General features: G+C 41.2%; 1 protein-coding gene across 1 annotated transcript; it reads left to right on the forward strand.

Moving 5' to 3' along the window:
• Positions 1-7,498: 7,498 nt before the first annotated feature.
• Positions 7,499-15,567, forward strand: LOC124262078. Its single transcript, XM_046696503.1, has 6 exons — positions 7,499-7,608; positions 9,026-9,086; positions 11,109-11,306; positions 11,631-12,510; positions 12,927-13,115; positions 13,926-15,567. Exons 4-6 carry the CDS (start codon positions 12,198-12,200, stop codon positions 14,243-14,245), a joined length of 822 nt encoding a protein of 273 aa, XP_046552459.1. The 5' UTR covers positions 7,499-7,608; positions 9,026-9,086; positions 11,109-11,306; positions 11,631-12,197; the 3' UTR covers positions 14,246-15,567.
• Positions 15,568-16,283: the final 716 nt, after the last annotated feature.

Consider the following 16,283-nt stretch of genomic DNA (forward strand, 5'->3'; position numbering starts at 1 on the left):
GCTGAGTGATTGTTCGGGTGAGTGATTGTTTTGTGGCTGAATGGCTGAGTGATTGTTGATTAGTGATTGTTTTAGTGGCTTGATGGCTAAGTGATTGTTGGAGTGAGTGATTGTTTTAGTGGCTGAATGGCTGAGTGATTGTTGGAGTGAGTGATTGTTTTAGTGGCTGAATGGCTGAGTGATTGTTGGAGTGAGTGATTGTTTTAGTGGCTGAATGGCTGAGTGATTGTTGGAGTGAGTGATTGTTTTAGTGGCTGAATGGCTGAGTGATTGTTGGAGTGAGTGATTGTTTTAGTGGCTGAATGGCTGAGTGAGCGTTTGATTGTGTGATTTAATTGTAGAATGAATGGTTCCTTGAGTGATTGATTTAGTAGTTGCGTTTACATTCTAATGAGTGGTTGATATTTAACGCTGCTAGTTTAGTTTGGTCCCTGGTTGGTTGATAGGTTAGTTGAAAGAGCGTTCGTATGAGTGAGCTAAAATAATGGTTGGGTGATTGAAAGTGTTTTCGAGTAATCTTGTGGGTGATTTGTCGACCGGTTGAGTGATTGGTTGGGTAGATTCGTTGAGTAATTAGTTGAGTATCTTGTTGAGGCACAAAATGTCGTTGACTTGGTAGCTTTGGTGTGCACTTCCTGGTTTTAATCTTCATCTATATGACGGCTGGGGGTTGGGGGATTTCGTATGATATTGAAAGAAGCATGACATTATTTGAATATACAGTTTGGTGAATAGTCGTATGAACGCCCAAGTGTGTCGCTCGAGATATCCCAGATATGTAACGGTAATCTGGAGATAATCAAGGCTGGACAAGACAATCTAGTGATTGAATGGCTGAGTGATTGTTGGAGTGAGTGATTGTTTTAGTGGCTGAATGGCTGAGTGATTGTTGGAGTGAGTGATTGTTTTAGTGGCTGAATGGCTGAGTGATTGTTGGAGTGGAGTGATTGTTTTAGTGGCTGAATGGCTGAGCTGATTGTTGGAGTGAGTGATTGTTTTAGTGGCTGAATGGCTGAGTGATTGTTGGAGTGAGTGATTGTTTTAGTGGCTGAGTGATTGTTGGAGTGAGTGATTGTTTTAGAATGGCTGAGTGATTGTTGGAGTGAGTGATTGTTTTAGTGGCTGATGGCTGAGTGATTGTTTTAGTGGCTGATTGTTTTGGCTGAGTGATTGTTGGAGTGAGTGATTGTTTTAGTGGCTGAATGGCTGAGTGATTGTTGGAGTGAGTGATTGTTTTAGTGGCTGAGTGATTGTTGGAGTGAGTGATTGTTTTAGTGGCTGAATGGCTGAGTGATTGTTGGAGTGAGTGATTGTTTTAGTGGCTGAATGGCTGAGTGATTGTTGGAGTGAGTGATTGTTTTAGTGGCTGAATGGCTGAGTGATTGTTGGAGTGAGTGATTGTTTTAGTGGCTGAATGGCTGAGTGATTGTTCGGGTGAGTGATTGTTTTAGTGGCTGAATGGCTGAGTGATTGTTCGAGTGAGTGATTGTTTTAGTGGCTTGATGGCTGAGTGATTGTTGGAGTGAGTGATTGTTTTAGTGGCTTAATGGCTGAGTGATTGTTGGAGTGAGTGATTGTTTTAGTGGCTGAATGGCTGAGTGATTGTTGGAGTGAGTGATTGTTTTAGTGGCTGAATGGCTGAGTGATTGTTGGAGTGAGTGATTGTTTTAGTGGCTGAATGGCTGAGTGATTGTTGGAGTGAGTGATTGTTTTAGTGGCTGAGTGATTGTTGGAGTGAGTGATTGTTTTAGTGGCTGAATGGCTGAGTGATTGTTGGAGTGAGTGATTGTTTTAGTGGCTGAATGGCTGAGTGAGCGTTTGATTGTGTGATTTAATTGTAGAATGAATGGTTCCTTGAGTGATTGATTTAGTAGTTGCGTTTACATTCTAATGAGTGGTTGATATTTAACGCTGCTAGTTTAGTTTGGTCCCTGGTTGGTTGATAGGTTAGTTGAAAGAGCGTTCGTATGAGTGAGCTAAAATAATGGTTGGGTGATTGAAAGTGTTTTCGAGTAATCTTGTGGGTGATTTGTCGACCGGTTGAGTGATTGGTTGGGTAGATTCGTTGAGTAATTAGTTGAGTATCTTGTTGAGGCACAAAATGTCGTTGACTTGGTAGCTTTGGTGTGCACTTCCTGGTTTTAATCTTCATCTATATGACGGTTGGGGGTGGGGGGATTTCGTATGATATTGAAAGAAGCATGACATTATTTGAATATACAGTTTGGTGAATAGTCGTATGAACGCCCAAGTGTGTCGCTCGAGATATCCCAGATATGTAACGGTAATCTGGAGATAATCAAGGCTGGACAAGACAATCTAGTGATTGAATGGCTAAGTGATTGTTCGAGTGAGTGATTGTTTTAGTGGCTGAATGGCTGAGTGATTGTTGGAGTGAGTGATTGTTTTAGTGGCTGAATGGCTGAGCGATTGTTGGAGTGAGTGATTGTTTTAGTGGCTGAATGGCTGAGTGATTGTTGGAGTGAGTGATTGTTTTAGTGGCTGAGTGATTGTTGGAGTGAGTGATTGTTTTAGTGGCTGAATGGCTGAGTGATTGTTGGAGTGAGTGATTGTTTTAGTGGCTGAATGGCTGAGTGATTGTTGGAGTGAGTGATTGTTTTAGTGGCTGAGTGATTGTTGGAGTGAGTGATTGTTTTAGTGACTGAATGGCTGAGTGATTGTTGGAGTGAGTGATTGTTTTAGTGGCTGAATGGCTGAGTGATTAGTGGCTGAATGGCTACGAGTGATTGGAGTGAGTGGCTGATTGTTTTAGTGGCTGAATGGCTGAGTGATTGTTGGAGTGAGTGATTGTTTTAGTGGCTGAATGGCTGAGTGATTGTTGGAGTGAGTGATTGTTTTAGTGGCTGAATGGCTGAGTGATTGTTGGAGTGAGTGATTGTTTTAGTGGCTGAATGGCTGAGTGATTGTTCGGGTGAGTGATTGTTTTAGTGGCTGAATGGCTGAGTGATTGTTCGAGTGAGTGATTGTTTTAGTGGCTGAATGGCTGAGTGATTGTTGGAGTGAGTGATTGTTTTAGTGGCTGAATGGCTGAGTGATTGTTGGAGTGAGTGATTGTTTTAGTGGCTGAATGGCTGAGTGATTGTTGGAGTGAGTGATTGTTTTAGTGGCTGAATGGCTGAGTGATTGTTGGAGTGAGTGATTGTTTTAGTGGCTGAATGGCTGAGTGATTGTTGGAGTGAGTGATTGTTTTAGTGGCTGAGTGATTGTTGGAGTGAGTGATTGTTTTAGTGGCTGAATGGCTGAGTGATTGTTGGAGTGAGTGATTGTTTTAGTGGCTGAATGGCTGAGTGAGCGTTTGATTGTGTGATTTAATTGTAGAATGAATGGTTCCTTGAGTGATTGATTTAGTAGTTGCGTTTACATTCTAATGAGTGGTTGATATTTAACGCTGCTAGTTTAGTTTGGTCCCTGGTTGGTTGATAGGTTAGTTGAAAGAGCGTTCGTATGAGTGAGCTAAAATAATGGTTGGGTGATTGAAAGTGTTTTCGAGTAATCTTGTGGGTGATTTGTCGACCGGTTGAGTGATTGGTTGGGTAGATTCGTTGAGTAATTAGTTGAGTATCTTGTTGAGGCACAAAATGTCGTTGACTTGGTAGCTTTGGTGTGCACTTCCTGGTTTTAATCTTCATCTATATGACGGCTGGGGTGGGGATTTCGTATGATATTGAAAGAAGCATGACATTATTTGAATATACAGTTTGGTGAATAGTCGTATGAACGCCCAAGTGTGTCGCTCGAGATATCCCAGATATGTAACGGTAATCTGGAGATAATCAAGGCTGGACAAGACAATCTAGTGATTGAATGGCTGAGTGATTGTTGGAGTGAGTGATTGTTTTAGTGGCTGAATGGCTGAGTGATTGTTGGAGTGAGTGATTGTTTTAGTGGCTGAATGGCTGAGCGATTGTTGGAGTGAGTGATTGTTTTAGTGGCTGAATGGCTGAGTGATTGTTGGAGTGAGTGATTGTTTTAGTGGCTGAGTGATTGTTGGAGTGAGTGATTGTTTTAGTGGCTGAATGGCTGAGTGATTGTTGGAGTGAGTGATTGTTTTAGTGGCTGAATGGCTGAGTGATTGTTGGAGTGAGTGATTGTTTTAGTGGCTGAGTGATTGTTCAAGTGAGTGATTGTTTTAGTGACTGAATGGCTGAGTGATTGTTCGAGTGAGTGATTGTTTTAGTGGCTGAATGGCTGAGTGATTGTTGGAGTGAGTGATTGTTTTAGTGGCTGAATGGCTGAGTGATTGTTGGAGTGAGTGATTGTTTTAGTGGCTGAATGGCTGAGTGATTGTTGGAGTGAGTGATTGTTTTAGTGGCTGAATGGCTGAGCGATTGTTGGAGTGAGTGATTGTTTTAGTGGCTGAATGGCTGAGTGATTGTTCGAGTGAGTGATTGTTTTAGTGGCTGAATGGCTGAGTGATTGTTGGAGTGAGTGATTGTTTTAGTGGCTGAATGGCTGAGTGATTGTTGGGGTGAGTGATTGTTTTAGTGGCTGAATGGCTGAGTGATTGTTCGAGTGAGTGATTGTTTTAGTGGCTTGAATGGCTGAGTGATTGTTGGAGTGAGTGATTGTTTTAGTGGCTGAATGGCTGAGTGATTGTTGGAGAGGAGTGATTGTTTTAGTGGCTGAATGGCTGAGTGATTGTTGGAGTGAGTGATTGTTTTAGTGGCTGAATGGCTGAGTGATTGTTGGTGAGTGATTGTTTTAGTGGCTGAATGGCTGAGTGATTGTTGGAGTGAGTGATTGTTTTAGTGGCTGAGTGATTGTTGGAGTGAGTGATTGTTTTAGTGGCTGAATGGCTGAGTGATTGTTGGAGTGAGTGATTGTTTTAGTGGCTGAATGGCTGAGTGAGCGTTTGATTGTGTGATTTAATTGTAGAATGAATGGTTCCTTGAGTGATTGATTTAGTAGTTGCGTTTACATTCTAATGAGTGGTTGATATTTAACGCTGCTAGTTTAGTTTGGTCCCTGGTTGGTTGATAGGTTAGTTGAAAGAGCGTTCGTATGAGTGAGCTAAAATAATGGTTGGGTGATTGAAAGTGTTTTCGAGTAATCTTGTGGGTGATTTGTCGACCGGTTGAGTGATTGGTTGGGTAGATTCGTTGAGTAATTAGTTGAGTATCTTGTTGAGGCACAAAATGTCGTTGACTTGGTAGCTTTGGTGTGCACTTCCTGGTTTTAATCTTCATCTATATGACGGCTGGGGGTTGGGGGATTTCGTATGATATTGAAAGAAGCATGACATTATTTGAATATACAGTTTGGTGAATAGTCGTATGAACGCCCAAGTGTGTCGCTCGAGATATCCCAGATATGTAACGGTAATCTGGAGATAATCAAGGCTGGACAAGACAATCTAGTGATTGAATGGCTGAGTGATTGTTGGAGTGAGTGATTGTTTTAGTGGCTGAATGGCTGAGTGATTGTTGGAGTGAGTGATTGTTTTAGTGGCTGAATGGCTGAGTGATTGTTGGAGTGAGTGATTGTTTTAGTGGCTGAATGGCTGAGCGATTGTTGGAGTGAGTGATTGTTTTAGTGGCTGAATGGCTGAGTGATTGTTGGAGTGAGTGATTGTTTTAGTGGCTGAGTGATTGTTGGAGTGAGTGATTGTTTTAGTGGCTGAATGGCTGAGTGATTGTTGGAGTGAGTGATTGTTTTAGTGGCTGAATGGCTGAGTGATTGTTGGAGTGAGTGATTGTTTTAGTGGCTGAATGGCTGAGTGATTGTTGGGGTGAGTGATTGTTTTAGTGGCTGAAGCTGAGTGATTGTTGGAGTGAGTGATTGTTTTAGTGGCTGAATGGCTGAGTGATTGTTGGAGTGAGTGATTGTTTTAGTGGCTGAATGGCTGAGTGAGCGTTTGATTGTGTGATTTAATTGTAGAATGAATGGTTCCTTGAGTGATTGATTTAGTAGTTGCGTTTACATTCTAATGAGTGGTTGATATTTAACGCTGCTAGTTTAGTTTGGTCCCTGGTTGGTTGATAGGTTAGTTGAAAGAGCGTTCGTATGAGTGAGCTAAAATAATGGTTGGGTGATTGAAAGTGTTTTCGAGTAATCTTGTGGGTGATTTTTCGACCGGTTGAGTGATTGGTTGGGTAGATTCGTTGAGTAATTAGTTGAGTATCTTGTTGAGGCACAAAATGTCGTTGACTTGGTAGCTTTGGTGTGCACTTCCTGGTTTTAATCTTCATCTATATGACGGCTGGGGGTGGGGGGATTTCGTATGATATTGAAAGAAGCATGACATTATTTGAATATACAGTTTGGTGAATAGTCGTATGAACGCCCAAGTGTGTCGCTCGAGATATCCCAGATATGTAACGGTAATCTGGAGATAATCAAGGCTGGACAAGACAATCTAGTGATTGAATGGCTGAGTGATTGTTGGAGTGAGTGATTGTTTTAGTGGCTGAATGGCTGAGTGATTGTTGGAGTGAGTGATTGTTTTAGTGGCTGAATGGCTGAGCGATTGTTGGAGTGAGTGATTGTTTTAGTGGCTGAATGGCTGAGTGATTGTTGGAGTGAGTGATTGTTTTAGTGGCTGAGTGATTGTTGGAGTGAGTGATTGTTTTAGTGGCTGAATGGCTGAGTGATTGTTGGAGTGAGTGATTGTTTTAGTGGCTGAATGGCTGAGTGATTGTTCGAGTGAGTGATTGTTTTAGTGGCTGAATGGCTGAGTGATTGTTGGAGTGAGTGATTGTTTTAGTGGCTGAATGGCTGAGTGATTGTTCAAGTGAGTGATTGTTTTAGTGGCTGAGTGATTGTTGGAGTGAGTGATTGTTTTAGTGGCTGAATGGCTGAGTGATTGTTGGAGTGAGTGATTGTTTTAGTGGCTGAATGGCTGAGTGATTGTTGGAGTGAGTGATTGTTTTAGTGGCTGAATGGCTGAGGGATTGTTGGAGTGAGTGATTGTTTTAGTGGCTGAATGGCTGAGTGATTGTTTTAGTGGCTGAATGGCTGAGTGACAGTTCGAGTGAGTGATTTAGTGGCTGGACAAGACAATCTAGTGATTGATATCACGAGCATCGACCTACGCAACTCGGATTCGATGACACTGGGATAAGACCAAGACAGCGTGGCTGACCACCTTGATCTCGTTAGTCGCCCCTTACCGGATTACTCACGACAAACTCTAACCCGGATCTTTACGGTTCATACGTTAATGAACTTCACTATCGAAATTTTTTGACGGGTTCACAGCCTCTGATAAAGTCGAATATCGTGTGAGCTTCTCATTTACAAAAATACCTTTTGTCAATTTTTATACATGAACAAAACAGGTTGGTACAGTCTTAAGATGAAATACTGTGAACTACGGAGCTATTAAGACACTCCTTCAAAGCTGTGAAATTGGATCTGCGACTATTAGCAAGTCTAACAGGTTTAAACTGCTATCACCGAACAGCTGAAACTATATCTCTGTTCGTCACGAACTGTGATGATCTCGCCAGGGTAAATATGATACTTGCATCGTTATCACGTGACCTTCACCCAACTCATGAAACGCCCCCTAATCAGGGCGATGTGGCTTTCTGAGGATATGTGTGAAATGTGACTAATAGTAGTGTGGCGGTATAACTAATATATCAGGTGGGTCATTTTGGTGAAATTTATTTTTTGGCATTTATACATGTCTCTTGTTGCTAGACGCCGGCGAGTATTCTTGTAAGTGTTGAGTAAGGATATACAAAATACTAAATTCCGTTGACCGTTGACTATGCTTCAAATATCGCAATAGCCGCACATGACATGATGATATATTCCTCTTAAATTTCAGTGATTACACAAGTAGGCATAACTGTTTTATGTCATCAACTGTAGTAGTAAAATCACCATGCTAGATTTTTCTTTTTCAATTTGAAGTCATATTTTCTATTTTCAAATTCAAAGGAGTTGAACGGATCGGTAACGAAATGCTTAGATAAAAGTCTATAATATTATGAAAGTTGATCCTGAAAAGGTATGTACTATTTTGTGTGAAACATTTGCATGAAGAATATATCACTGCGTTGTACATGCTCGGACACCACTCCGATTGCTGTGACAACGCATGTGTTTTAACTTGTATATAGCTTGTTCATTGCCTGTCTGTCAACGCCACAGGTCGAAGTTCGAGGCATTGTCTTCTTCGCATCGCATGTGCTGTTACATAGCGTTACGATTATCACAATGTACCGTTAGGTAGACACGAATTAAGGGAGGCGCTCCAATATCTTAGTGGTTAAAGCGTTCGCTCGTTACGCTGCAGACCCGGGTTCGATTCCCCAAACGCGTACAATGTGTAAAGCTCATTTCGTGTGTCAAGAGACGATAGGTTATATGGATGAATAACTTCTTTATTGCAATGGGGCGGTGGGGTAGCTTAGTGGTTAAGGCGTTCGCTCGTCACACCAAAGACCCGACCCGAGTTCGATGTGTCTTCCTCCGTAGTATTTACTGTAATGGTTAAACATTGTACCGTTAGTTTCGAAAGCCGCCTGGGTGCTTCGTAACCTGACATTGACTTTGATAACTGCTGTAACGCAAGATACAGAACCAGACATACAGACTTGATAGGCTCGAGTGAGTGAGTGAGTGAGTGAGGTAGGTCCTTATACCGCTTTTGGCAACATGCCATAACACCATAAATCAACGCAAGATACCATATACCATATATAGAACCCTGGTCTTCTTGAACCACTGGGGCCAGTGGGGTATCCTAGTGGTTAAAGCGTTCGCTAAATATTGCTAAAAGCGGCGTAAAACCCAACTCACTCACTCTTTAAACACTGGGCCATCTACCACCTTTGTAAGACAAGATGTTTAAGGAATGTATAAATATGATTTTAAATGCCGTCCATCGATCAGACTAATATATATCCGATATGATCTGTAATAGATATGTGATATCCTATCCCCTATCTTATCAGGGTGTGTAACTGACGTATATGGTAAACACGTCTCGCTATTGCAGTGATCACGTCAGTGTAAGCGATTTGAATAACTCTGATTGTGTTTGTTATTTCAGTGTATATAATTCATAAGCTGAGTCGGATTAAACATGGATCCGAATTTTTCTAGAAAGAATGGTGAGTATGAGTGAAAACATACCTAAGGTGGAACCTCGTTAACATCAGTAATTTCCTCTTTATAAAACGTCCCAGATTATCAAACCTTGGCAGCGTCATTCCTGAATGTCGGGGGACAGATAAAACAAGGTTTCACAATTGTTTTACTTTTGTTTATAATAATGATAATTTCAAAACTAGACAATTCATTGTGTTAGGCGTTTTATCAACTGAAGATCAAGGTGAGCAGTGAAACTTCTATAGCTCGAACTCATTTCACTTGTTACTCGGCAATACTTCCTGGAGAGGGCGTTAAGAGTTGACTATCACCACTCTGATGTCGTCTCGGATGACGAGTTAATGAGGTCTCGCTTTGTCGACACATACACCATTAGTCTAACCACGTTGATGTAAACAAAGTACTGTCGGAAATTTAAAAAAAGCTTTTTTTCACATTCATCGCTACAATTTATGTAGTTAATATGTGAAAGCGTGAAATATCTGTTAAAGAAAGATCGGCCTAACTACAGTCTCAGTGGTAGGGAGATAGGAAACGTAAAAATAGGTCTTCACTGAGGAGAGATTAGTGCAGTAATGAGCAATGCGTTTTTTTTTCGAAGTCCAAAGCGTCTTATTTGGAATAGACCATGGCTTTATGCAAATTAGTATGCGATGATATTATATTACAAAACACATTTGTAAAAGCCCTCATTGAAGTTAGACTTAACTTCATTATAAACGATAATAAAAAATAATAACTTTATTACTGAAACTATTAGGAATGTACCTACCATGGAGTCTGGCCTCACTAAAAACAAACAAGTAAGAGGGGTCGTCTCAAAAGGGAAACCAGGACGGGTGTCGGGATATCAGCTAAGATAAGATGATCCTTTATGGGAATTAAACTGGGGAAATAAACGGCATGTCATAGAAATTTACAAATAATATCCAGTCCTGTCGATCTTCGGGTGGTCATGTCACCTATATATTTTGAGACATTTAATTCGATGGCTGATTTAAGCTTTTCTATGGGTATCATACTCTTTTACATATCTCAACATGTATTATTTATGAGTAATCATGCTTTTCTGGATATGCTATTACGCATCCCGTTGAACGCTCAGTTAGGCCGATGTGGGTTATTTCGACATATGATATTTGCAACTGTGTACATTTTAGGGATACATAATAACAGCCTATAAACAGTTTGTTTCTATTTCCGACAGTACTTTGGTTCTTAAACTGGCATGGTAGATGGCGGAGTTATTTAGAATCCCGAAACAAACATGCGTATGTGCTGCTTGCAACTCTGAAATGGGTGTACGACTCACCCTGTCTGCTACAATATACCCTGAACTGAGTGCACGACTCACCCTGTTGGCTATAATATACACTGACCTGAGTGCACGACTCACCCTGTCAGCTGTTATATACCTGACCTGAGTCCACGCAATCCTTCCGTTGTTGTGCAGGTATGTTTTGAATGTCATTTATGTAATCCAAACATGCCGTATGTTTAAAAATTTAACAATAAATTACTGTCCTCATTTTGGAAGTCACAATGCTTCCTTTCTCATGTTCAAATAATGTGTTCATTTGTTCAATAAATGGTATAATCCTGAGTTAATAATGGGTCTTCAGTTGAGTTGAGTTGAGTTGGGCTTTACGTCACATTGGCATTATTCCAGCCATATAGTGAAGCTTGTCGTACATAATGGTTGACACACGGAATGAAGTGATGAGGATTCCATTATTATGATGCATGTTATCGTTTCCCGCTTGCATTACTCGATGCTCATGATGTAAATCACTGCTTTATGTTGTTGAGACTCACGATACCCTGATAATGTTGGAATATAGGAATATTGCTTAAAAAGACCACCACCCCTATAGAATATATGAATAAAAGACCACCACCCCTATAGAATATATGAATAAAAGAACAGTTACTAAAAAAACAAAACAAAGACACCCCGAAAGGACCAAACATGCCAACATGTCTTAGTGCTACTTTTCTGAAGTTCACGTATGTGTTTTGCACAGTATTCATGTACCACGACAACCCGGGAGAGGGGCCTCTGCTGGTGACAGCCGTGAAGTATGTCGAGAAGAGCTGCAGCATCAACTTGAGCCATATTAAAGTCCGTGAAGTCCAGTACGCCAAGCCGCTGTTGGTGCTTTTCTGCCCAATAGTCAATAAGACTGACGTCGATGTCAACGCTCTTCTCGACAGCTCTAGAGGTATTGCATTAATTTTCTTCAATAATGTCGACATTTAAGGCTGACTGGAGTTGAAGATGGTTCGAGCAACAGTTCTGCTATACTTCCCACAAGATGTATACAGAAATGCTCAAGAGTTGAGGGCACTGGTTTGGGTAATGAATCTTAACATAAATTGGAAATGTGCACATTGATATGTTGAAATCTTTTCAAATAAATGTAGTTTTAGTACTTGCTTTAAATATCATCATCCTGTTTGGATGCCAATTACCATCGTCGTTTATTCCGACGATGTGATTGTAAATATTTCCTATTTCATTGACATGCGTACATTCCTATTGACAGACGGCGAAGATGTGCTTCTAGTGATGGTAAAACGAGCTGTGGAGCATTCAAAAAATAGAGACAGTTTGGATCATCTGAAGGACCCAATCTCAACCTCCACAAGAAACCGAGTCGGTGCTGCATGCACCATATTTTTTTCAGGTAAAGAGAAATTCAAAGGATATAAGAACGAAAACGGGCTAGCTGTGAACGAAGTAAAGCGAGTAGTAAACCTTTGTCTAGAACGTAAACCCTGGGCAACACATTTCCCAGTTGGCCAGAATGTAGATCGAGTTGACGGAGCGTCATCTGTAGCAGCTCACCAAAGTCCACAAAACGAGCCTCGTCCCATTCAATTTGTTCAGTCAACTCAGCCGGAACAACCTAAGCCAATCCAAGTTTTTCAGCCAATCCAACAGCCTCAGCATGTACGGTCAACACCTCATGTTCAACCTGCCCAACAGACTCAACCAATTCCACAGATTGTCCTCACTCCACCAAGTCAACCTGCTCCAGCAGTAGACCCTTTTCAACCTAGTCAACCTACAAAGGTAGTTGATCCGTTTCAGACTCAACCAACCCTGGCAAATGATCCGTTTCAGACAGCACGAGGTCAACTCCACCCAATCCGTTGATCCGTTTCTGGCAGGAGGAACTCAACCGACTGGTTCAGTAGATCCGTTTCTGGCAGCTGGAAGTCAACCGACTGGGGCAGTTAACCCGTTTCAGACAGCAGGAGCATCGGACAAGTTTGATGACTTCTTCGACCCCAGAGGGGATTCATCGACCAAAGCTTCGGGAGACCCATTTGCAGATGCTTTCAGTGCACCAACTCCGGAAGAGCCTACCAACTTAAATTTTCCTCAACCAAAACCTGTCCTAAAGGACGTTCGTAGCCCAGGTAATCTTTTGCTATGTGAAGTAATGGTTATATATATATATAGTACAACCTTGTTACAATGAAACAAGATGGTTTCACTCAAGTAGCAAACGTTTACTTTTTGTGAGTTTTATTCGAGACTGTTTCGATAGCAAGTATGAGACATGTCCAAACATATTATTTTACTTACAAGCACACCGGAATACCTGTCCTTTGCTCATTTTCAAAACATTTAAGGCTGAATGAATAGGGTTTACAAATCCATAACTTAATGACGATTCCATACTGCCAGGTCCTGATTGACCATGAGCCTTAATAGACTGAATCATTGGCAGAACTGGATATTTGAGGTCCATCATTAAAGAAGGAGTCTGTAACCAGTGTATCCCAATTGCATATCTAATATTTTCATCTGATGTTATGTGATATTATTTCAGTGTTCTACTTCTTTGACGACACCAGTCCCTTGGAACATGACACCGTACATTTCATAGAAGAACATGGCAACTTCCAGCTGAAGGCTTGTCGCCGCCAAACAGCCGCTGTGGTGTCGCCGTTGGTCGTGTTTAGTCCGTGCTACACCATGCCAGATGCAGACGCCAAGTCCGTCCTCGGACACAGTAGAGGTAAGGTCCATCAACAATACCTTGTCGGGAGCTGATAGATTATGGCGCCGGAATAGGCCCTCCTAAACCACTGGTCACGTGGGTTGACCTTGCAAACTGTGCCTTGGAGCTCCGACGGCGATCGGGTCATTGTCCTCTCGGTTTACCACTGGGTTGCCTGGCCCAGACCTCGGTATTTACTGGTCCGATGTAGACTGATCACTGACTGACTGACTGAGTTTGGTTTTACGCCGCTTTTAGCAATATTCCAGCAACATCACGGCGGGGGACACCAGAAGTGGGCTTCACACATTGTACCCATGTGGGGATTCGAACCCGGGTCTTCGGCGTGATGAGCCAACGCTTTAACCACTAGGCTACCCCACCGCCCCTTGTAGACTGATCAAAGCCGTGACAGGGATTTCACAGTCTCTTTGACGACACAGTTGTACCTTGCAAGACAATGCCATTACATTAAATAACGTTTTCAATATTGCTTAAGACAATCAAAAACGGATCTATGACATACAGATATGTCCGTTGTTGAAGAGAGTAAAAACAGATCAAGCAAGATGGAGATGTATAGCAATTTACAATAGTAAAGTTACTGGTGACAGTTGTAAACGTTCCATCGACCACCACAGTCCATTTGATACTTATGTCTATTAACCAAGATAAAGGAACTAGTTTTTGTTTATGTGCACGCAGTAATACAAAATACTTGTTTTCATTCCCAACGGCCAATGTTATATCCTGGTGTACAAATGGCTAAATTATCTCAATGAAACTGGTTACAAAGTATACCATACATCCATTTTGTCTTTCCCACAGATGGGGAAGACGTATTCTTGGTCATCGTGGAACCTGTGTACAGTCACAAACCCAAAAAGCAGGCATGTCTATCCGAGTCAGTACAGGCAAAGATAGGCTCGTATGGGGTGCTCTCGTATTCTCTGGATACTAAAACATATGAAACAACTAAAGCAAACATTGAAATGGTTACCAAGCTACGTGACTTCATTCAACAAATACAATCTCTAACTGAAGACGACGACGATGACGATGATGATGAAGAAGAAGAAGAAGCTCCTTCAAATATCCTTGTGCTTGAAGGATTTCATGAACTCGGCTTTGATGAATCGGACGCCTGATCCAAATGGACACTTACTACTGGAGCCATGTCTAATGTTGTACATCGTCGTACAAACAATCTCCGCGGGAAGCACTCGTAACATTTCCAGAATTAGTTCTCTCAGTGATGTAGAACTAACTCGACGATATTACATATTGAAAATAATAATGGAATGCTAAGATATTGATGAAAACAGTTCATCCCTTCTTGAATCGAACAATACTGATGGTATTCAGTTCAGTTCAATTGGCGATTCAGTTCTGATCCTATTTTAGTGGACAGGGTAGACTTAGAGAAAGAAATTTTATCGAAAATCCTCACGGTAGGATGGTGACATTGTGTCCCACACAACATCGTATATCTGAGTCGTGTTATCATGACATACATAGTGTTATCAGTGTGACATTGTCAATTCAAAAGTGTAAGTGTTTGTAAGTAACAAATGTCCAGTCAACAAAAAGCAAAAATGACCTCGCTTTCAAGCATATATTTTGGGGATCTATTCTTATTATCACTTGTTACATGCAAGCAAAGTTATACCATATAGTCTCATTACATACACATCCACATTACACCTCGATCCTCCACCACTCGGTCTTGATGCTGACGCGACTGGTTCGCTTCAGTCGCACAGGGCGCGGTCGCGATTCTAGCAACGTGAATCTGGAAACAATTACAGCTTCACCACCCTTTGATTATCATAGTATTACATCTTTATTATTAATGACAAATACCCGGGCCCCTTCCCCACCATACCATAGCGTGTTAGCATGTTCTCATGAACTTCCTCACGGCATTGTGGGTAATTTGACTGGACGGTTTCTTGCGTCGCTTCTCACTCGAAATAATACACTGAATAATCTGGAGTGAACTTTAACCAGCAGCGGTATGTGGTATCTTGTCCACTCGATCGCAGTACTGAAGGAACATTAGTTTTGAACAGGAGCGTACATATATATATATATATATAAAACATTTTTCATTGAATGTCATGGAGATTTGTATGTTTTTCGTATAAAGACGCACCAAGCAATATTTCAGCTATGTGAGGGCGGTGTCCAGATAACGTAGAGAGCAGACCAACAAGTGATTGATGTTATGACAGAAATCTACAAGCCCTCGTGTGAATGTCACGTTAAGAAGAATCTATGTACAGTTTTATTTATTCACCATGTTTATGAATTGAATGAATGGATGTATACAAGTTCATTGTCACATTGGCAATATTCCATCCAACTGCGATTAATTGTGTTAGCAAAGCCTTTATTCGTATGTATTTATTTTCAACAAAAACATATTGAGAATCCTATCAATAAACTTATACTTTTTGATTTCGAAAAATCTGCATTTGATTTTCATTCTACAGAGAGAGAGAGAGAGAGAGAGAGAGAGAGAGAGAGAGAGAGAGAGAGAGAAAGAGAGAGAGGAGAGAGAGAGGAGGAGGAGGAGGGGAGGAAGAGGAGAGGAGGTGCCCCCCCACCGAATTGTTTTCCCTGAGGAGCATTTCCCTCTAACCTTTGGACTTAATGATTTATGTGCACTCTCCTTCTCCAAAATACTGGATCTGCCCCTGAACTCACAGGGAGCACTGTTTTTCTTTTGCTAACCCTTGCTTGTTATATGCATTTCGACTAATATATACAGCAAGTGGACGCAACAAAAAAGCAAACAGTTCTTTATATCTGTCAGTTCATTATATGCATGCTCACTATCAACTTACGTTATTGTACAACTAGTGCCTATAATCCCATTTTAACCAGATGTCAAACATCAACAAGTTCTGATGCCATAGCTCCAGGGTACTTACATTGGAGATATAACTCTCTTTGTTGTCTAATAGGACTTTCCATATAAATCATTCTTTCAGTTAATATATATAATGGTCATCTGGTATGATTTTCCATAGGAGGTGAGAATGTATGCTGTAAGTAACATGTTGTGGTCCTCGGTTGCTCTAAGACATGAATTAGACACCTGATGGTCCCTCACCAGACTTTCCTTTCCCTAAGTTCATCCTCACTGCATCTGTTTAACCTCTTCAATGGGAAAACAAAGAA

The sequence above is a fragment of the Haliotis rubra genome, unplaced genomic scaffold, assembly GCF_003918875.1.
Source record: "Haliotis rubra isolate DU_JTF1 unplaced genomic scaffold, ASM391887v1 Scf82, whole genome shotgun sequence".
NCBI classification, from domain to species: Eukaryota; Metazoa; Mollusca; class Gastropoda; order Lepetellida; family Haliotidae; genus Haliotis; species Haliotis rubra.